General features: G+C 39.4%; 2 protein-coding genes and 1 long non-coding RNA gene across 4 annotated transcripts; 1 reads left to right on the plus strand and 2 right to left on the minus strand.

The window, feature by feature from the left end:
- On the plus strand, window positions 1-14024 carry hyou1 (hypoxia up-regulated 1). Of its 2 annotated transcripts, none has more exons than XM_086160731.1 (24): window positions 1-194; window positions 1550-1633; window positions 1752-1845; window positions 2159-2237; window positions 2403-2557; window positions 2852-2928; window positions 3022-3203; window positions 3702-3817; window positions 4102-4288; window positions 4443-4577; window positions 4904-4986; window positions 5801-5933; window positions 6136-6320; window positions 6506-6644; window positions 6903-6960; window positions 7792-7868; window positions 7963-8136; window positions 8236-8402; window positions 8489-8576; window positions 10217-10473; window positions 10559-10643; window positions 10871-11132; window positions 11240-11377; window positions 12144-14024. In XM_086160731.1, exons 2-23 carry the CDS (start codon window positions 1564-1566, stop codon window positions 11374-11376), a joined length of 2940 nt encoding a protein of 979 aa, XP_086016857.1. In that variant the 5' UTR covers window positions 1-194; window positions 1550-1563; the 3' UTR covers window position 11377; window positions 12144-14024. The 2 variants fall into 2 exon arrangements, with proteins under 2 accessions (XP_086016857.1, XP_086016855.1); XM_086160729.1 differs by having other exon boundaries at window positions 11240-11332.
- Window positions 14025-15495: 1471 nt separating this feature from the next.
- On the minus strand, window positions 15496-16561 carry LOC147226644 (uncharacterized). Its single transcript, XR_015107204.1, has 3 exons — window positions 16516-16561; window positions 16408-16428; window positions 15496-15623 (listed from the first exon to the last, which is right to left on the minus strand). It is a non-coding gene; the product is annotated as an uncharacterized LOC147226644 (long non-coding RNA).
- Window positions 16562-16954: 393 nt separating this feature from the next.
- On the minus strand, window positions 16955-20655 carry LOC147226645 (zona pellucida-like domain-containing protein 1). Its single transcript, XM_086160400.1, has 8 exons — window positions 20562-20655; window positions 20006-20232; window positions 19734-19918; window positions 18884-18956; window positions 18164-18261; window positions 17973-18053; window positions 17695-17866; window positions 16955-16960 (listed from the first exon to the last, which is right to left on the minus strand). The coding sequence occupies exons 1-8, from the start codon at window positions 20653-20655 to the stop codon at window positions 16955-16957; spliced, it is 936 nt and encodes a 311-aa protein (XP_086016526.1).
- Window positions 20656-22718: the final 2063 nt, after the last annotated feature.

Raw genomic sequence — 22718 nt, forward strand, 5'->3', positions numbered from 1 at the left:
GAGGTGACGCCGCGTTCTGGGCCCGACTGTTGAGAACAAGCCGGCTATAAGGTGGACTAAAAACTGTAAAGCGTCTTTACAGAGAGGCTCGGAATTAACTCAGAATTGTGAGAAACTGTCTCTCAGAAACGCCTAGGAAGTGGACCCGTTGTTATTTGACCACTCCCAGTTGAAATTGTCCCAGGTAGAGAACGGTAAGTTTTTACCACAGCAGTGTCTATTATCATGCTTCCTAATTGGTGCTTGTCTGTGGCTAGCTAACCGTGCCTGTCAACTTATATCAGAGGCAATTTTTTAGGTTTTAATAGTCGCAGTTTTGCATTCACGAGAGTCTGTATCTGTTTTTTTAATCAATGATTTTGTAATGTAAACCGGTACCTGTATAACGGTTCGGTTGTTGTGTTTCAACTAAGCTCTAAAACACAGCACCTTCCTCTGTGACTAGTCGGTGCATCAATTTGAATCCAGCTGTAAATACACAAGTGATTTTAATGATATATTTTAATGAGCACTTGTCATATGCATCCATTTTATGTTCGTGCGTCACTGCCTCTGGAAGTTTCTGTGCAGATTACGTTTTATTCTCTTCCACAAACACTGAACTGTTGTCCGATGTACGTGGCTTCTATCGCATATTTGAAGATACAATATGTCCCATTTGGATGCACAGACACTACTTAGTATGTGGCTTTCCAAGCTTCAGTCAGCATCAAACCCCTTCAATACCATTAAAACCACGTGTTATGAACTGTAGCCTATGAGGGATCAGGTACACAGGATGCTTTGCATATCCTGGGGCAAAGGCCAATGCCACATTAACGCTTTGCTGGAAACATAGAGATAAAATGAACTCCAGTCAGTTAAAACAATATAGACCCCCCTTTATAGCACCCCTTTAGACACCAAAGTCATCAGCCGACAGTTCTTTTCAATACAGGACATAGAATGCTCATGACGATAGATGATTATTTCCCTTGTCCTACAACGTCTTCCAAATATCCAGATGGTGTTGTCCACACTATGAAAGTTAACATACGAATGGTAGCATGCTTTCAGTCCAGTGTTCCATGTTTAGCTCAACTCTATCTTCTTCCTGATGTTAAAGTGTTATGTGATGGAGGTGTTTGTTATGGAGATGCACTCTATTTGATCTTGCTGATGCCCAAATGCTTGAATATGAAAGGGTATTTGGTTGAATCCAAAAAGGAATATCACTGTAAATTGTTTTTGTAAGTGCAAACAATATCAGGTTCTCCTTCAGGAATAGTATTGTGTCGACTATTGATATGACTACAAGGGTCACATTCTTTATACTTTGACTACCTTCTGCGAAAGACTATCAGCCAGTCTTTTTCAAAGATTTTCTTCCTCTCCCGTGTAGCACTTGGCTGGGGAGGAGGGGGGGGTGATGTTTGCTTCCGCTAACCAGAAAAAAAGAGGAACAAGTGTTTGTCCCTGATGCTGTCTAATAGAATTGTGTTTGGAAAGTTAGACTTTGAAATCAATTTTCTCTCCCTCATTTTTCTATTTAATGTTTTTGTATGTTCAGCACTGCAGTGCATCATGGTGCGGAGGAAGCTGCCCTTGGTTGCTCTCTTCTGCCTCGTTCTGGCAATGGTGCCCTCACACACAGGTATATCATATGATCTGTCCACATGCAGACATTGTTATCTGATAGCAGTCTTCTCCTGAGAGCATGGCCAAAATTGAATACGGCAAGTGGTGATCTGTGACTCAATTCTACTTTTCAGCGGCTGTAGCAGTCATGTCAGTTGACCTAGGCAGTGAGTGGATGAAAATGGCAATAGTGAAACCTGGTGTGCCAATGGAGATTGTTCTCAACAAGTGAGTTGTATTTTCTGTTTTGTTCAGTGAACATACACAACTGATTATGAAGATAACTGTTATTGAGGGAAGTAACCTCTTTCAACCTTAAAAAAAAAAGCTGTCATAGTTGAATAATTTCATGTTGTTTCTTCCAGTCACAAATCAAGATTGTCTTTGAATATGCAGGGAGTGTGTGTAGTGCATTACTTACTGATTTGATTAAATGTACTAAAAACCTGTGTGCCACACACACCCAAAATAGAATTTAGCCTTTAAGCATATCAAACCCTTGGCAAGTCAAATGACACAAACCATAACATTTTTTTCCAAGGGAGTCACGGAGGAAAACACCAGCGGCTGTATGCCTTAAGGAAAATGAAAGACTTTTTGGAGACAATGCATTAGGAGTGGTATGACACATTCTTAATTTGCTAACCCTTTACCCTTTTTTTTTTTTTTTTTTTTTTTTTTTATTTTTTATAATGTCATTTTTGGAATCCAGCATTCACATTAGCTTGACTTGACAGCATCCTGCTTTGGATCTTGTAAATTGTTTCATTTTATATGTGTTTCAGTCTGTGAAGAATCCCAAAACTGTTTATAGACACCTGCAAAGCCTAATGGGCAAGAAGCACAACAACCCCCAGGTGGAGCTCTTCCAGAAACGCTTTCCTGAGCACCAGCTTCAAACTGACTCTGTCAGAGATACAGTTTACTTTCAAAACTCAGAGTGAGTCTTTTTATTTCCTATTTTCATTTTATTTGTTTTTACAATAAAAGCATAAGTTATCCTTTATTTCATTAATTTATTTATATATCTATTTATTTATTTACTTACACACACACAGATGATAGACAATAATAATAATTTTGCATAATTTTGACTCACATTGTTGTATTTTTTTCACTTCTTAAAGTGAAGGATATAATAGCAGTTAATATGGAATGCAATAAAATGGAACAGAAACAAATTGTTACCAGAATATATAAATATGAAGTGTTGCTTCTGTGTGTTTCCTCATAGAGAACTTCGGTATACACCCGAGGAGCTCCTCGGGATGGTGCTCAATTATTCTCGTGATCTGGCTCAGGAGTTTGCAGGTCAGTGCACGCAATGTTTATCGCTGTAATGTTTGAATACATATTAAGTTGTTCTTATTGCCCCGTCACTAATCCTATCTCTTCTACCTGCAGAACAACCAATCAAAGATGCAGTAATCACCGTACCAGCCTTTTTCAACCAAGCCGAGCGAAGGGCAGTCCTTCAAGCTGCGCAGATGGCAGGTCTAAAAGTCCTCCAGCTCATCAACGACAACACAGCTGTTGCCTTGAACTATGGGGTCTTCAGAAGGAAAGATATCAATAGCACAGCTAAGGTCTGTGAATTTTTTCAGTGTAGACATCTGAAAACCATGATGTCTCCAACAGATCCATATAGAGCTATGATTTTAGTAATTGGAGTCTGATTTAAAGAGTATAAGTTCAGTTTTTCTTGTTGAATAACAAAGTGTTGTATTTTAGGTCTAGGTATAGCTGGCACTTATTCTGTTTGCTTATGTGCAGTGTTTTCAGTATACTCTCAGCTTACCATAAAGGCAATTGTGTAAATACCTATTGCTAATTAAATATCTTAACCTTGTTTAAAAAAAAAACAAAAAAAACTTAACATTATTCTACTGAACTTAATTGTCTCTGAGACAGCCATTCAATTAATCAATTTTGATAAAAAGTCACTGTAAGGCTTTTTAATTATATAATTGTCAAGTATTTCCATAGAACTTTTCAAACCAACTAACAGATTAGCAATACTCGCATTAGTTTATTTGAACACTATTTCCCATATTCATTGGAGGTCTGCTCTTTTTTCCTTTCAGAATGTGATGTTTTATGATATGGGCTCAGGCAGCACAACTGCCACCATTGTTACCTATCAGATGGTGAAGACTAAGGAGTCTGGCAACCAACCCCAGCTCCAGATTCGTGGTGTTGGGTGAGTTTTCAAGTCGTTAATGTGGAGCTCCCTCTGAGAATTCTAATTGTATCAATCCAAGGATGTAGCAATAACAATTAAATTTTTCCCTTGGCTGTAATTTCAGACATTTCTGATGGTTTAATCTCAACATGGAATGTTGTGCTTGTTACTTTGGCGTTTGGAGTCTTAAAACTGCACTTTCCCACACCAAAATGTTCAAATCATATTTAAACAATGCCAACTCCGAAGAATGTTGATCAGCAACCGCGCATGGATCTTTCTACCTCTTCTACTGGCTGTAGGTTTGACCGTGAGTTGGCCGGCTTTGAGATGGACTTGCGCCTCAGGGACCACCTGGCGAGACTTTTCAATGAGCAGAAGAAGAGCAAGAAGGATGTCAGGGAAAACCATCGCGCTATGGCCAAACTCCTCAAAGAAGCCCAGAGGCTCAAGACAGTGCTTAGCGCGAATGTAGACTTCATGGCCCAGGTGAGAACTTGAGCACATTTCCTGCCATAAAATGTAACTTGGCAAAGAATTCACTTATTGCTGGTAATAAGTTAAAATATCCACAAACAGCAGTCGAATCTGCAAGTGGATGATATTAACAAGTTGATGCAGGTCTTCGGCTCTTGTTTTTCAGGTGGAAGGGTTGATGGATGACATTGACTTCAAAGCCCACGTGACCAGAGCAGACTTTGAAGAGCTGTGTGCTGATCTCTTCGACAGAGTGCCTCAGCCAGTGAAAGATGCACTGGCTGTGGCAGAGATGACAATGGTTTGTATTCTGGCTGCGTGGAGGAGTCTGCGCAAGTGCAGCTTGATCATACTGCGTATCAGGATCAGATAAAATTTTAATAAGACCTCTAGGTTTGAATGGTGATACTGCAGATTCAGATACTCTTTGAGTAACTCAAGACATGTTTATTTTCCAAATTGAAGTATTTTAAGGTGTATAATGTTACTCCCACTAAGACAGGGCAACATCATTTAGGGCAAATAGTCGCCATGTTTCCCCACTTTGAGATTTTGCCTGGTGAAATGGTGATGGCGAGCATCAAAGAAAGAATGCTGAATAACTAGAGCCTCTCTTTGCGCCAACAGGATGATATTGAGAATGTGATTTTAGTGGGTGGTTCTACTCGTGTGCCCAAGGTTCAAGAAGTTCTGCTCAAAGCTGTAGGCAAGTAAGTAACCAACACTGGAAAAACAATTCAAGGGTGAGCTAGAGGTTTTTATATTTTCAGTGTAGGAATGACTCACAAAGTATTGTTCCAAAACATTTCCTTCAGAGCCGTATTCTTAGACCATACAACAGAGACCATGCTTTTATACCTTGTGGGAGGTGACTTGTTAAAGGAATACATAGTAAATCATTGGGGGTTAAGGGCCTCTCGGAAATAGTACAAATTTGAGCCACAAAAACTGATTTCGGTTATCGAACATATTGCAAAACAACTATTTATAGCTAAGGGTTTTTTGTTCAATCACATCATTCATCATACCTACATTTGGATTAGGCTCAGTTTACAAATGAATATTACTGTATGTAGAAGTAAAACTACCTCCCCTGGTGTCATAACTTGTCAGTTTGTAAAGAGACCTGGGATCTGTGAATTTCTGGTGGAGATCCCCTTAAACTTCATGCTCCATCTGTATTTGAGTCCAAGTTTAAAGACTAACTTTGTTTACATGTACCTTTTTTATATAGAACCAGTGTAATAGAGTTATACAATTGTAGCAATAAAATGAGGTACTGTATTTCACAGTACTTTCATAAACAACCTTTGAGAGCAAGTTGAAAAAGTTGCTCATTGTGATTCACGAACAAGGACACACACCCCTGAACAAAGCACCACGTAGACCATCAGACTGGGGCAACTACCCGGGTCCAAGTTAAAAAATTGTTGAAAATATCTCTTGATTTGATATTTCATTCAACACATTTGTGAAATGAAAAACTTTTGTTCAAATGGGGTCGCATTTATTTTTGATTATCAGGGAGGAACTTGGGAAGAACATCAATGCAGATGAGGCAGCAGCTATGGGTGCTGTGTACCAGGCTGCTGTCCTCAGCAAGGCTTTCAAAGTCACGCCTTTCCTGGTTCGAGACGCAGCAGTATTCCCCATTCAGGTAAGTCAGGGTCATCCATCCATTTATTTTTCCTTTACAAAAAAATAAAATAAAATAGATAATCTCTTTGCAAAGCCAGCAACGCATTCACAGATTGTCCACTGTTGGGAAAGTTTAATCCAGACAAACAGACAGACAGCATCTTGTGTTTTGTTCATTGTTGTCAGTTATTTCAAACCCTGACCAAATGTGATTCCATCAGGTGGAATTCACCCGTGAGACAGAGGAAGATGGGAGTAAAACCACTAAACACAATAAGCGCATCCTCTTTCAGAGGATGGCGCCCTACCCCCAGCGCAAAGTCATCACCTTCAACCGTTACACTGATGACTTCAGTTTTGACATTAATTACGGCGACCTCAGCTTCTTGACACAGAAAGATCTCAGGTAAGATAGCGAGCCCTCGCCAGCATCATACCAGTTCTGGAACTGGGCCAAGTTATTGAACAGGGAACTACTAGAATACATACAGTATTGTGGTACTTTCACATGTGGTAATACAGTAATACAACGAAAGGGCCAACTGTGCAATATATGGCCAGTATGGCTGAACATGTTTGTCTATGTTGCAGTATTTTTGGCTCTCTGAACCTGACCACAGTCAAGCTGTCCGGAGTGGGCAGCAGCTTTAAGAAGCACACGGATGCTGAGTCGAAAGGCATCAAAGCCCATTTTAACATGGATGAGAGCGGCGTTCTCCTACTGGATCGTGTAAGTTGCACAGATTCCCTTTTATGTACAAATTGATTTGTGCATGGATCAGTGTTTTCATTACAGCAGCTCAAAGCCAAACTTACTGACTCATCGATTCCCTTCTTAGACCTGGTTGTTTAAGAAACTGTGCATTTATTTCTTTTGTTTATTAAGTATGCATTTCAAAATAACGCCTTCATTTTTGGAGTTGTTAGCTCTTGAAAAATTGTGCATATCTTTTGAATTTCTCAATACTTAATGTATATGCACCTACAGGTGGAATCTGTCTTTGAAACCATTGTTGAGGAGAAAGAAGAAGAATCAACATTAACCAGTAAGTTTTGTTGTTTTATTCTTTTTTTTTGTAACCTCAAATTTAAAATCATTTTTTTTTACTGATTCTTTTGATGGCAAGATTTGATATTTTCAATTAGTAAAGCTAACACTCCATCTAAAATACTCTCAGGCTTTTTATGATTGAAGAGAAGCTACCGATGCATTAACAACATGCCAAAAGGAGAAGTTTACTTTTACAGAATTACAATAGGAAAAACCTTCGCAACACCTGTCTCAGGGTCGCTAATGGTTTTTCTAGTGTGAATTTTCTGGCTATTGTTCTTTGAAAGTCTCAGTCTTCTGCGGCAAACCTCTCTCATGAACATTTTTTCAACTCAGTATTTGAATCTTCTCAAAATATTCCAGATGATGGTGGGTGACTTATTTTGGTTGAAACATACTGCTTTCTGGGCCATAGCCATTTTTCAAAGCACAATTCTCATTCTTCTGTCACCTCCCCAGCCCTAATGGACTTTTGATGCATCACTCAATTCATCTCATTTTAGTTTCAGCGTGAGGCACTCCTATTGCTTGACATTCAGTCTCTTTCATCCCAGCAGTGCATGTTGGAAATACTTTATGTGAGCTATTGCTGAGAAAAGGAAAAAAGATAGACACAAACTAAATGATGGAGATTTCTACTATATTTATCAGTGATGTGGGAATAAAAGCAGTCTTACAGCCCCACTAGTTTTTCTCTCAAGTGGTCAAAGTAGGGCTCTGCAGTCTGGTTCTTTACAATAAGAGGTCACTGAAGCCTGAATAATATGATGTTGCTGTAGAAATGTCTGACTTTCCACCTATTAATGAAGATTTTACTGTCCTTTAGAGCTGGGTAACACAATTTCCACATTGTTTGGAGGAGGAGCTTCAGAATCTCCTCCAAATGTCACAGAGCCTGTTCAGGTAGTTGCCTCTCTGTTAATGTCACAACACTGCAACTAATTTGTGTATAAGGAAGTAAAAGTAATTTAATACATTCCTGATTTGTTGCTCCCAGGATGAGGAGGAAGTTCCTTCTGACTCTGGAAATGATGGCAAGGATGACAATAGTAAGAACGAGGCACAGAAGGAAGAGGCTGCCAAGGAGAAGCAGGATGACTCGGAGAAAAGTGCAGGGGAAGAGAAAAGCGAAGAGAAGCCAGAGGAGGCCGGCAGCAAAACAGATGCCAAGGTAGGATATTTAAAACTGTTCTGCCTTCAGGATCAAATTTAGGAAATAAATGCTCCCATCAACTATGTATTGAAAATAACCATATGTGTTCTGGTAAAGGAGGAAAAAGACCAAGAGACACCTGGAAATGCAGAGGTGGAGAAAAATACTGAAAAGGCAACAAAACCTCAGAAAAAGAGCAAGATCTCTGAGGATGTTACAGTGGAACTTGTAATCAATGACATCCTCGACCCCACTGCTGTTGATCTAACTTCATCTAAAAAGAAGTAAATTAGACTTATTTTCATTTTTCAATGTGTTTCCAGCTCAGCTATTGCTTTGGCCCTCATCTAAAAACTTGGTGTCTTTTCAGACTGCAGGATTTGACAGACAGAGACCTGGCCAAACAAGAAAGGGAAAAGACACTTAACAGCCTTGAAGCATTTATCTTTGAGACACAGGTAAGTCACTTTTCAGAATTTCATACTTACAGCACAATCAGAAGAGTTTACCCTTATTAAAGTTACAAAAAAAAGTTACAAAAAAGCCACATAAATGTTGGATATCGCATCTTTTAATTTAAAAGTGGAACAGAAAATCATCTGTTTTACATGTGGAGTTATTTTGGATCCTTAACATTTGTGCTTTTACAGTGTTGAAAACACATTAAAAATGCACATTAAATTTTTAACTCTTTCTGCAGTAAAAATAAACAGCTGAGCATGGACCATTGTTTCAGGTTGTTTGCATGATCCTCTTTAAACTAATTATGAAATGGTAAACTAGATACAAGAGTAGTGAGCAGTGTTCTTGCAACAAGCTTCTGTCATGTAATTTACCACTTTGTCATAATTTGATGATGGGAGCATGTGCAGAAGCCAGCAACGCACTTTAGTATGAAATGCTAAAAACCCATTCAGCCGTATAAGTATTTTGAGCAGAGAAACTGCTTTTGTATTTTCACTTCTGGACATCATTGCAGTGGATTTAAAATGAAAAAAGTAGAGTTGGGTACAAGATGACGATCTGTTCTTCAAACCACTATATGTTGAAGAAGCACATTAAGCGTTCTTTTTTTGGCATCTCCTGTCATTTTTATTACTCAAAAGTCATTTAAAATGTGACCAGCCAGCAGCGTCATGGCCATGTGTGGGCCATTCACTCATTATTCCATTACACAATCAGTATATAAGAGGTTTGATGTCATTCAAAATGCTTAATTTTTGTTTAGTAGCTGTTCCTGCAGTGGAAAGGCTGTCATGTTTCACAGATGGAGGAGGCAGTGTAGCATACTGGAGTGTATCCAGGGTTGCTGCCTATCTGATAAAATTGTTTTGTTGAATGGAATACATAAGCAGCACCTCAATGTCAGTGAGATTAATTATTTTTTGATTGAAATGGATTCCAAGCTATGGCTTCACTGACTGCAAAGGATTGTCCTCTAAATTCTGAGAATAAAAAAAATCCTCATTAGTTTTTGGTCACTCACTTCTTTTTTTTTTTTAAATGAGATTCTTCTTTATAAAACTGGCTATTCAGAGCACTGTTTTTGTCAAACAAATTTAAAAGTGAGTGTTTCCACTTCAATCACATCTTGTTTATCCATTTAAATCCATCACCCTTATGTTACCACTGTTCAAATAAATGCAAATACTATACATATATATATATATATATTTTGTATAAATGTGTATGTGACAAGTATATATGTTACATACATTTCATTTTTATATTACCATATTACACTTTTTTATTTTATGATTCGCTTTTCTTTATTTTTATATAAAGTTCAATTTTGATTGTTCTCCACTTCACTATGTGAGCAGGAACTGCTTTCAACAAAAAGTAATTTCCTGCTTGAGGATCAATAAAGTATTCTGACTCAAGTATTCTGAAATATTTAGAGACCTGGATCTCACTCGACCTCATTTTCAGGACCTTGCGTTCATACAAACTTGAAAGCACTGTCTGATTTAGTGCGTGCTGAAAACAGATTCAGTAGCTCTTCTGTAACTTTAAGCTTTTTTGTGCTAAAAGCACAGAATTGTGCATTTATTTTCAATCGTTATGGAAACAACACAAAACTGTCCTGTTTCTACAGGACAAGCTTTACCAGGACGATTTCCAGCTTGTGGTATCAGACGAGGAGAAGGAGCAAATCTTCGCCAAGCTGAGGGAGTCGTCAGAGTGGATGGATGAGGACGGCTACTCGGCCACCACAAAGCAACTTAGAGAAAAGCTCTCTGAGCTGAAGACGCTGTGCAAGGACATGTTTTTCAGAGTGGAGGAGCGTCGCAAGTGGCCCGACCGCCTGGCTGCCCTGGACAGCATGCTCAACACCTCCGGCTTCTTCCTCAGGTTAGCACTTGTGAAACTAGAAACTGAAAGTAATTGGTCATCCAGTAGTTTTGTGGTAACTGAGAGTTTATATTTTGTTTTGAAGGAGTGCGAAGCTGATACCTGAGGATGATCAAATCTTCACTGAAGTTGAGCTAAATATGTTAGAGAAAGTGATCAACGAGACAACGGTAGGTCATGAAGTCATTGGAGGAAACAGTTCAGCAATTTTACTTCATTGAATGAAATGCATAATAAAACTATCAGATTATTTTTTTTCCAAGGCTTCACCATTCACTTTTGTCGCGTTTTGTATGAAGTAACCCCTCTAACCAATGTACTCATTGTCAGTAACCTTCATTTTTAAATCGCGTCCTTTGCTTCCTCTGAATAAACTCCCAATCTCTGTTTGCCTTAGACTTGGAAAAATGAGACTGTTGCTGAGCAAGACAAACGCTCTCCAAAAGAGCGTCCCATCCTGCTGTCCAAAGAAATTGAGGCCAAGCTGGCACTGCTGGATCGAGAGGTCAACTACTTACTCAACAAGGCCAAGTTCGCCAAGCCCAAGGTAAAGGCTAAGGCCAAGAACACCACCAACTCGGATAAAAGCAGCAAAGCCAGCAACTCATCCGAGGAGAAAGTCATCCCTTCCACAGAGGAGAGCCCCAAAAGTCCGAGCGGTGGGTTTAAATTCTTACGACCGACGTCAGTGATTCATTCCACACGAGGACTAAAACCGTGATACAACTGAAATACCCTGCTAATAAATGTATCCATTCAAATCCAGAGGACCCGGAGCCCGGTGACGCGCCGCCCACTGAAGACAACGCGGAAACAGAAACTGACAGCCCATCACAGCCCACAGAAAAAGAAACTACAGGTCGGTGTGCCACCCCATTTTGTGAAGATGACAGAGAGCTGTAGGGTGAGGATGAAAACATAAACTCAAGGCTATGAAAATTTCATTGAAACTCTTTCCTGCTGACGCATGGTCCCTGGTGTCTGATATATATTACACCTTATTACTGCTGTTATAGTTGGAGCAGTTTTGAATTGAAATTGACTCGACTTACTTCTTTCAAACCCAAACCCATGGGCAAGATGGCCCAGGTCTCTATGTACACTAACTCCTCTCAATGACAGGATTGCCACTGAAATGGTGTCCTGGATGCATTCATCTGCTGCCTATTAAAGTGGGCCCTTCTTATTAAAATGACATTTTGTCACTCCATCCTTTCTTTCTTTCTTTCTTTCTTTCTTTCTTTCTTTCTTTCTTTAAATTGTTTCATCCTGCCAAGTGACAAAACCCACCATTCAAGTGCATGTAATGAATGAATTAATGAAAGCTGATCAAAGCACAAATAACCTTTTGTTTAAAGTGTAGCTCAGTCCTTTTTTACATACTCTACTTTCACTTATTCATAGAACTGAATGTTGAGTGGGGGCATTGGAGTTTATTCACACATTTCACATCTGACTGACAAAAACCAATGATGGCAAAAAAGCTTACCTGCAATAGGCTGCTGAAATTACTTCAAAAAGCAAATGTGCTTTTAGCTGTTTACCAATTCATTACAGGAACGTAAAGCAGTTCCAGTAATTTGAGTCTAAATTTAGTAAAGTTACTTTTCTGTAAACTGTTAAACTGTCCTCACACTCCAGTGTTTCTGTTCCTTTGCTTTCATTTCCAGGACCAGCAGAGGAGCCTAAACCTAAGAACCACATGGAAGATGAATTATAACAGCTGGAACTGGGGAAACAAAATATTTATTGACAGTGTATAAATGTTCCTTCCTGCTCCCACCCCCCATTAGTTTTCCTCCCCTCCTTTTTTGTCTTCATGTCCCTGTTTTGTTGAACTGCCGGACATTAACTCAAATGGACTGGAGACCACTCTTCTCGTTCCCCCTTTGCCCCCTAAAAAAAAAAATGTTGTTCATCTCCTCTGTCTTTCACGGACTCTGAAGCAACAGGTACTTCTGCATCGGAAAGAAGACGCATCAAGTCAGAACCTGCAACTGTCATTTTGCAGATGCAGGGTCTGGTAAAACAAATGATGTTGGAGTAATACACAGCGTTTGACCAAACTTCAAATAACTACCTGGACTGTTGACAAGTATGAATACCGTTCTACTCTTGAACCCTCTGTCCTGTGTGCTGTTTCCGCCGCCCTGATCCGCTGGTGAGGTGTGGATTTATTTTCCCCCACTACCAAAACTGTCGCTGACTACCAGCTGCTGTGTTTGTGTTGGTGTCAATCACAGAAGGCGATGGGGGGGGGGGGACAAACTATTCAATTATCCGGACATTGGCTGTTTTAACATTGCCCTGTTTTGCAGCACTGATCGTTTTGAGGAAAATGTAAAATTGCTTTCCATTGAGATGAATTGACAGTACTCTCACTATTCTGTTAGTTTTCACAATATCCAGAGTCATACTGCAATTAATGAATGTGTTATTTTTAGGAACAGCATATTATAGTGGATGTTAATTTTCCCTACTATCAGCCAGATCTGGAGAATCGTGACTTTTACGGATTTTGAGGTTAAAGGCAAAATTTGAAGATCGTCTGAACCATTGGCTATATTTACTATTTGGGCCATGCATTTCCTTCCACTTTATAAAAATGAAGTGGAAATCTCATTCCATTTTGCGCAGGTTATTTCAAAACACAGTTTCTGTGGAGAAATCTTTAGGCACAAAGCCAAATTATCAAGATCCCACTTAATATCAGCATAAATGATTCAATTTAGCATAATAATAATAAGAAGAAAACGATGAAGAGTTTAGGAAAGCCCAGTTTTGTTTTTTTTCTTTTTTTTTATCTTCTCTTGATCTTTGCTCTTGGACCTTCAACAGAAGCCAAGGGATTCCTTTGTCTGCAAGTACTGGGCTCAGAGGAGCTGTCAATCGGTGAGACTTCACATATTCTTACAGCATCATGTATGACAAGCTGACGAGTGCAGAGCTGCCAAATTTAGTCGGCCATTCTTGTCATTTTTTTTTGCAAATCTGCAACAAAGATCCGTTAATAAGTAATAGTTGACCCAGGAAGAAATCCGTTAATCTTTTTAATATACTTCAATAGAACCGAAGAACCTCCAGGTCTTCATACTTTTTTCAGTTTTTCAGCATCATCTTGTTTCTATTCATTGGCTAATCCAATGCATCATTACCACTCCTGAAATGCAGTTCGTCTAATACTGTTTATCGTTTCTGCGTTCCACCATTCCTGAAACCAGGTCGGATCATCGATTATTTCACATTGTTTTTTTTTCTACTGATACCGACTTTTCGAGATGAGCTTGAATGTTGCAGTGACAGCAGATAAACTCCAGGTGTCATGAGCTGCTGAACATCGAAGAGGTAGTGTATTAATGTTGTCACTGTCCTTTACCTCCACATGCCCCATGACGCGCATTCTTTGAAAGTTAAAGTCAGCTGTGTGCTTCTGTGCTAAAGTGGCACAAATGTTCATTTGAAGAGGGGGAACTGCGGAAAACAAAATGGAATCTGAGATGCAAATATTGTTGTGTTTCTAAACTGTTAATAAAAAAAAAGTTTGTTTTTAATTTCATGATGTTACTTTGGGAAGGGTGGATAGATTCAACAGTATCCAAAAACAAAACATTCATCCGACAATACCCCTAAGCGAAGGCAAAATTCAAAAATGAATGGTTAGCTTCATGTACACATTTGTGGTTTTAATGTGGTTCACTTTGTTCATGCTAAATACAAAATAATAAACTCTCAAGTTAACAGTTTAAAAGATATTTAAACACAGTTGCATTTACTAGTTGTAAGCATAACAATATTTACAAAAGGTTTTCATGCTTAGTAAGGTTTTAAGGAGCCTTCTGTTCTTGGCCAACTTGAAAGTAAATGCTATTTAGCATGATGCCCTATTTCTTAAAGAAATAATTTTCAGAACGGGATCATTTTGGCAGAGAAATAATTAACCGATATGCATCTGGTATTCCTACTTTTAAATGTGTGTTTAAAAAAAAAAAAAAAATCTGCTGCAAAACGGCATGGATAGTATCTCAACTATGGGTTTTAGTTTTACAATGACAAAGCTGTAAATGTCAGTGCAAACTTCAGCAGTGCTTATTTTTGTGTAACCACTGATTACGATCGATTTATCAATGATCAATATTGCCATTCAAGGGTGTGAAGTCGGGACTGTTGAAACTGCAACTTGAAGCTGTGCGCTGGAACTGTTGATTTGAGGCCAAAACAGGTGTGAACACAAATAAAGGAAGGCTTAAAAGACAAACCCAACCTCAGGGGTTGTAAGTTCAGGCTTGAGAAATCCGGTTTGAGGAATCAGGGTCACTGGGTGCGAAGGATTCTTCTCCAAATGTTAATTGGCGTTAGGGTTAGTAAAATATTAAACACAGATTAGAGGTTTAATTTCACTTCAGACATCTTAACTGTTTCAGTTCAAATTTATTTAGGTGCTACATGAAGCAAACGAAAGCTAACTATTTAGCATGTAATCCCCAAACTCTGCTAGTCTCAGGATGCAGCAGAGGTTAGGAGCTCCACCCAATCACTGCAATGTGAAATACAATAATAAACAAACAAAAAAATGTGTGCGTGCGTGTGTGTATAAAGATTCATTATTAGTTTAAATAGCTTTTTGTTACATATTAACGTTTCCCAAAAAATATTAGTATAAATACCTCAACTGATAAAATAGCATTAAAAAAAGAGTAAATAATGGCCAATGTAATGTATCTGATTTCATAACAGAAATATTTATCGCCCTTTTTTTCCCCAGCATCTCATATCACAGTGTAAATTGGACGTCATCAGTGAAGCTTATGCAGAACAGAAGTTTTCTGCAGTCATCCTCCAGGCAGCAGGTCAAACCATCTGCTGCTGTTTTCAGCTTCTACTATTGGTGTTAAGGAACCCTTATTTTGAACCTTCTCTCGTCTTGTTTGTCACAGCGCTTCGGTGAAATTGTAAAACCAAATTGTGGGATTTGATCAAAAAGCCTCAACTGATCTCCCATCATCATTGTCATGACAGAATCTTCTTGTTGAAACCATCGTTGGAATTGCGCACGTAGTAAATAATGAAAATGACCAGGGACAGGCAGACCACCCCGACGAGGCCGGCCACGAGTGACACGGCCAGCACCGTGTTGTTCGCAGGCTCGGCTCCTGCAAAGACAGTTAGACGATGAGTTAAGAAACCCTCTTTTAACTGATCTGCGATGATTATAGAAGTAAATAATTTCCCTTCAACGTAAGCCTGTTGAGCCAAGCCGGTACTACTCTTTTTTTTGGGTCACATCTTTGTAACATACTGACACTTTTTCTTTCAAATCCCATTGTAAACCCATGCAGTTAAACTGTAAGCATTGCAATCAGTGGAATCCTGAATTTTTTGACTCAACCTCAAGGTCTTTTCTTGCTGTTTCGGTTCTAGATTTTGTCTCTATTCACTAATTTCAAGCAGTGTCCACTTGGACTTTGACATTCAATGAAGAGATTTTCCTGAAGAGAGCAGTGCAGGCCTGACTACCTCTTGTGATCAGATGAACTGCGAAATCCAACAGGCCGGGTTTATTTACCCAGAGCAGGCTAGAAGTTATGACGAAAAAAAGGACGGAAGAAGGAAGAAGCTTGGCTTGTCACCTTAGGTGTGAAAGCGATGCAAAACTGAAATTTTCAACATTTCCTTAGCTTTTGAAATGTTTTTTTTTTCTTTATAGCATGGATTTGAGGTAAACCAACTCTGACCAAATAAAAGTAATACTGAAAAAGTTAAATGTAGTGGCTGAGGCTTCCGTCTGTGCGGTTGGAATTTTGAGTTTTAGCTCTTGGCTGGTCAAAAGGCACTCGGGCTGCAAACCTCGAGCGATTTCTATACGAGCCTAGAAATCGAAAGGCATTGTGTTTTGACGTTTTGTTCCATGACACACGAGACGCCCGAAATACATACCTGCAGGTGCCACCGAATGACCTGCAAAAGAATAAGAGAGCCGCTTAGGTCAACTGTGATAAAGGAGACATCTTGACTGATCTGGAACTCCTTAGTCGTCTTTCCTACCTTTGTCCAGGTGGATGGCGATGGGGCCCGAGGTGACGGTGGCGGAGTCGCTCACCGTGGTGTCCTGATCATTTTCGGCACTGCGGCGCCTCCTGGATCCACTGTCAGTAGTGCAGTTCTGCAGGTAATGAAGTTTTTTTTTTCAGGCTTGATTTTGTTTTTGTTTTTTGTTTTTTTAATTTTCAAATGTTTCTCATGATATGTAAATTTTGCTAAAATCTGTGGAAATATCACTGATTTTGAAAATTGTAAAGGGTTTAAGGAAAAAAAATTAAATAATTATTACCAGGTCACTTAATTTTGAGGTTAAAGAAAATCCTATTTGTTGATTTCTGTTGTCTTTTCTGATCATACAATAATCTTCCAATAATGTTTTCTGCATTATCTGTGTCTTGTGACCCATGTTAAGACACAGTTTCTAATTATATGTCAATTTTGCTCAATTCTGTGGATATATCACTGATTTTGAAATATTTTTGAGAGTTTTAGGAAAACAATTAAATTACTTGCTTATGCAAATTTTGCTAAAATCTGTGGAAATATCACTGATGTTGAGAATCGTAAAGGGTTTAAGGAAAAAAATTTAAATGATTATTACCAGATCACTTAATTTTGAAGTTCATGAAAATCGTATTTGTTGATTTTTTTTTGTTGTCTTTTTTGACCATACAATAATTTTCCAATAATATTTTCCGCATTTACTGTATCTTGTGACCCATGTTTAGACATGGTTTATAATAATATGTCAGTTTTTACTCAATTCTGTGGAAATATCACTGATTTTGAAATATTTTCGAGTTTTAGGAAAACAAATTACTTACTTATGAAAATTTTGCTATAATCTGTGGAAATATCACTGATTTTGAGAATCGTTTAGGGTTTAAGGAAAAAAAAAATCATTATTACTGGATAATTTGGTTTTGAAATTAAAGTAGATGCTATTTGTTCATTTTTCTCGTCTTTTCTGACATTACAATCATTTTCCTATGATATTTCCCCCATCATCTGTATCTTTTTACCCATGTTGCATCCCGAGTTCCAATCTTTGGACCTCATAGCATTGAAACATAACTGAACACAAACTTTTATCGGCCGCTTCACCATCAACCTTAAAGTTTGTTTAAGGGTTAGGGTTTGCATTTGCGAAATATGTTGAGGACCTTGTACGTGGAGCCCCACCTGAGTGAGCGTGGGGCAGTAGCTGCTCACGCACAGCCTGGTAGCACAGTGTATGTAATAGGTGGAGACGTGCTCCTCTGTGTGTTCCAGAAATCGGAATGCTTCAAATGAGAAACGAGCTTCCTGCTGCTCCCCATTGATCCCCATGATAGTCTGACTGTCGCGGTTGCACCTAGAAGAGAACAAATCAGTTTCTTTCTTGTTCTTCCAGGCCTCGGTGGCGACAGCAAGAGACCAAGTTCCACCTTTTCCTATGTTCTCTAAGAGGGACAACTCACCCAACAAAGAGGTCATAAAATGTGGGGTTCCTGGGGAATGGTGAAGTGGTAGCATAACATCGGTCAAGGAGCACATTGAATCTGCAAGGAGATGTGAAAGCCTGATGTCTCATTTTTCTGGAAATTCTTTGTTCAGGAGATGCTTGCCAAGTATGGACTTTAGGTGAGATTATATCAACAAAGCGGTTTACCTGCTGGTAAGGTTTGATGCCTTCACCTCGACAAAGATCCTGGTCTTTAACTCCAGGCCGCTGGGAGGAACCCGCAGTACGGTGGAATAGGATTTGTCCTGATGCACAAGAGCAAAAGGGCTGGTTGCAATGACAATTTATTGTTCAGTCATATTGGATTACAGAATAAAAACAAATGAAAAAGAGAAAAAAAAAAAGCTTTCTAATTATGAATAATGACTAGCTCGTAGAGACAATAGCTTTTATACATTGTCTCAATTTAAAGATGATAGATAGACTTTAATGAAAGGGCATGTCTAAATAAGCCCAATCCAAATGATCCAAATCCAAAAGCAAGATGTTTTTATGTGGATGTTTGCCTGATTCTGACTAGTTTTACATTTTTACGGAGTTGCCACACAATTGTATTTTTTTTTTCAATTTACTTTGATAGAAGATGACACTCTTTTGATTTTCCTAAAAGCACCACTATATCCTCCAACTTAGAGCAAATTTTATTCAACGCTAACTCTTCAACCAACCAAGGGAAAACCCTCTAAATCTTTATTTCTGAAATCAGTGATAAATGACCTGATGGTTACACTGAGGGGGCTCCAGTCTCAGAAGTGAGGGTAGATCAATTTGCTCTTTTTACCCCACGGTCATGTAATATTCAGCTTCATTCGTCATCCAACATTTAATTCTGAACATTTCTGTCAGCCTCTCCGAGGCCGTTCATACCATGTAGAGCCCCATACTCAGCGTGCTGATGAAACTCCCATTATTGTCTTTGACCGCCAGGTTTACTCCGGACCTGTCGGGCGAGATGAAAACATCAGAACTCACGATGGGGAAAAACCCGTGTGGGGGGGGGGAACCAGGTCGTCGCTCTCAAGCGCACAATAGAGGAAAAAAACACGGTGAGAGTCAAGCCCTGAAGAAATAAATGTAAAAGGTTCACACACCTCAAAGTCTCCTGCCCGATGACCCGATATTCTCTCGGCTCTAATGAAGCCGAGCTCATTTTTCCTACAGCGCAGTGTTTCATAAATCACATTTCAGTGCAAAAACATCGAAGTGATGTTTTAGTCAAATCTGCCTTCTTGCAGGAAGATGCAAGATGACCCCACAAAACAATTTAAAAACTGCGATAGCTAAACTGAGACATTCAGTCTGTTCTTCTGTATGATTTTTCTTTTTTTCCCCTCAACCTTTGACTCTTTCACTTCTTATTTATTCGCAAGATATTGAGTTTGCTGTCGAGCTTAAGTACTTTGTTTCCTAACCAAGATGGCATCGGGTTCAAACAACAAACCCTCTCACTTACTTTTCCGCAACAGAACTAATCCATTAGGAATTTTTTTCTGGACTTGGAACAAACATCACATTTGTCCTTTAAATAGGGCCTCTCACAGTCTAAACCGCAGAATACACAGACCTCCTCTGTGTCCGCCAGAGAGCCTTCAAAGCGAGAGGAACCTTCAGCTCTCTTAGATTAGAAGTGAAATGAGATCTTCAAGCAAGTGCAGTTGCCTGCAATAAGGTTGGATCTTTTTTTTTCCGTTTTCTTTTTTGTATAATGATCACTCACACGCTCATCTCCGTGTTGTTGATCAGGTACTGCAGCGGGTAGCGACAGGAGAACTTGTACATCACTTCTTGGTGGTAGGTGATGGCCCCTGTGCTCGGGTCCTTGGAGCACACCATGCCCGAGATATTGATGTACTGCACTGTGGAGAAGTCAGAGAACACGCCGGTTCCCATCTCCTCGCTGACCTTGGAGAAGGAGGAGATGAATTACGGCAAAAATTCAATTTCGGTTTGATCTGACTCGAAGCGTCAGATCTTCTGATGACAACCTACTGTCAGCTGGCTTGAGCAGGCGGTGATCCCCTCCTCCGTCATGGAGAAGTTGAATTTGACAACCGGCGGGTCTGCCGTCCAGTCAGGGACCCCTTTACATTGGGCGTTGGAGTGCATGGAGTTGAGTGACAGCAGGGACTCGTTGAAACCGTTAAAATAGATGGGACACAGGAGGATGTTGAGGTCCACCGTCTCCGAGCCGCAGATAACCTCAATGTCTGAGTTCTCTGGGAGTTCACAAGAATGATCTTTTTGCGTTATATAGTCAAACATATGTTAATACCTATGTACACAAACACACATTTATAGGCAGGAAAATATAGTTGTCACTGCTCCACTATACTTTCGCCCCGCACAAATACTCAGATCATCGTACCGGATATGTTTCTACTGATATTGTCATGGTTTACATTCTATTGGACACTTCTGAAAAACTCGAGTCCACAAAAGACTCCATCCTTCTGGGTTTGCCTCCACGCCCTTTCACTGATCCTTTTTAGGTTATGGGAGCGAAGAGAAGGCGGCTGTGAAACTGAGAACCGCCTGCTTCACCCACCTGGACTTCTGAAGGTGGAATGTCCAATGCAAGTGTCCTGAGCTCGGGTGAAGAGGACCGAGGCAAGATGACACGTGAGAAGAACCAGCCACATTATGCTGGGGAAAAAAAAAACAAGAGTAAATCAATTTGTTGTATTATTTTTTAATCCTTTTAAAAAACTAAGCTTAAATCTGCACGGGAAAGCGACTTTTTAAGAATTTGGCAGGAGGGTGGGGCACAGAGCCCGGAAAGAACCCATCAAAACTTGTGTGGGATCCAAGCATGATTTTTAATGAGCACAAAAATCTTTATATCTATTATGCAAATTGAATATCACATTGAAAAAAATCAATTTCATGAATTAATCAAGCAATGTTACATTACATGAACCCTCTGGGGAGGTTCTGCAATGGGATACATTTCTCCTGATGTATTTGGACAAATGAGACAAATGAGAAACAAAAAGTAGCCTTCTACAGTTGAAATCATCACTAATCAGACCAATTAATGAGATGTAACATGAATATAATTCAAGCAAATGTCTTTAGCGGATAGAAGTGAAATCAAAAATCCATTATTTTATTAGAGATACCCATCTTGTATCACCACAGAATGACTGTCAAAAAAAGACTCAAATAACTCTTCTTTTATTTTTGGTTCTTCCTGCTCTGTGATGATGAGACCTTTTAGAAAAAAACAAAAACTGATTTATTACAATAAATGCAGGTATCAATCAACATCCAATCGGAGCTGGGAGGCCATTATTGGTGACAGTCGAGTGTTTGCACTCTGTGGAACACGAACAAGGATGAGGTCTTTCACTTACCTTGTTGACTGCAGCATCACACCGTTGCGTGGCCACGTCCCTCCAGTGTGCCTGCACGCACGCATCCCCCTCTTCGTTTATACTGACCCCTTTTCCAGCCAAACAGGAACCCACCGAGAAGAAAGGGGAAGGTGGACGAGCAACTCAAGCGGGTTGGCTGTGGACGCTGCAACCAGATCATCTGACAGACGGGAACAATAGGTGAGCCTATATGTCTTTCGTGGGCTGGAAAATTATGTCACGTAACTATGACTCAAAATGAATCTTCAGTAATGAACTCAACTACCAATGGTTGTTTTTTTTTTCTGACCATGTGTCCCAATTTGCCCCATCACATCCCTTACGTGGCATCAACCGAAAAGAACACTGGTCAGGTTTTGTCATTTAAATGTTGTCCCTGTAATTTTCCTTTTAAATTTGCTGTTGATAAATGAGCAAGAAAAACACAATAACAGAAGTATCCATGAATAATCTGAGAAAAAAAAATCCATGAATTTTAGTCATTATCAAAGGATAAACTCTGTTTATATATAAAACCAACACACATATAAGAATTTAAAGAACAATTTTGACTTGTTTTTATGTGTTCAGTTATCCAACATTAAAATCAATAAGAATTTAGAAAAAAATGTTTTGGCAGTTGGGCAATGAAACCCTTTACCAATAGTTTGGTTCACCCCAAAGATATGACATAACTGCACTGTAAAAACTGTATAATTGCATAAATACCTGTATTTATGCAAGAGGACCATCCCCAAAGTTATCAATTCTTCTCCTCTCCTTTTCAATTTTTCTCACATCTCGTCCCCCCATGTCTGCCGGGGGGCTCTCCGTCTTTGTCACAGAATTAGGTCTCTTGTACATCATCTCAGACGTGCGGAGGAAGGCACACCCTGCCAAACAAAACCTGCTAAAACTGTTACCTGAACCGCAAACACCCCCAGATCCCCTGCAGGAACCCGCAGACCAGAAAGGAACAAAGGCCCAGAGATGAGCTTACATGCGGCTGTACATTAAGTAGGTGTCCCATCTTGCCTTTTTCCTCTATTCAGCAGCTATAAGTGTATCTGAATACCATATTAGCACAGATTCACCTTTTCTTATCTGGATGCCTGAGGGAGGAATCATTTTCAAAAACAGAGGGTGGATGTTCTCCAATGAATTCTGAATTTTAACCGAGCACCATATCCATATTCTGTCGCAAAATTTCAAGAAATGATCATTTTACTTTTGCGGAGGTTAGAAAGTGTGCGTCGGCTTGAGCTGGACCGTGTCAACCTCTTGAACTTGCCCAACAATGCATTTATGTTTGCTTAAGCAATGGCTTCCGATGCACTTTCCGGAAAGAC

This window comes from Fistularia commersonii, chromosome 15 (genome assembly GCF_037954325.1).
Source record: "Fistularia commersonii isolate RoL2024-O1a breed Wild chromosome 15, RoL_Fcom_v1.0, whole genome shotgun sequence".
Lineage (NCBI taxonomy): Eukaryota > Metazoa > Chordata > Actinopteri > Syngnathiformes > Fistulariidae > Fistularia > Fistularia commersonii.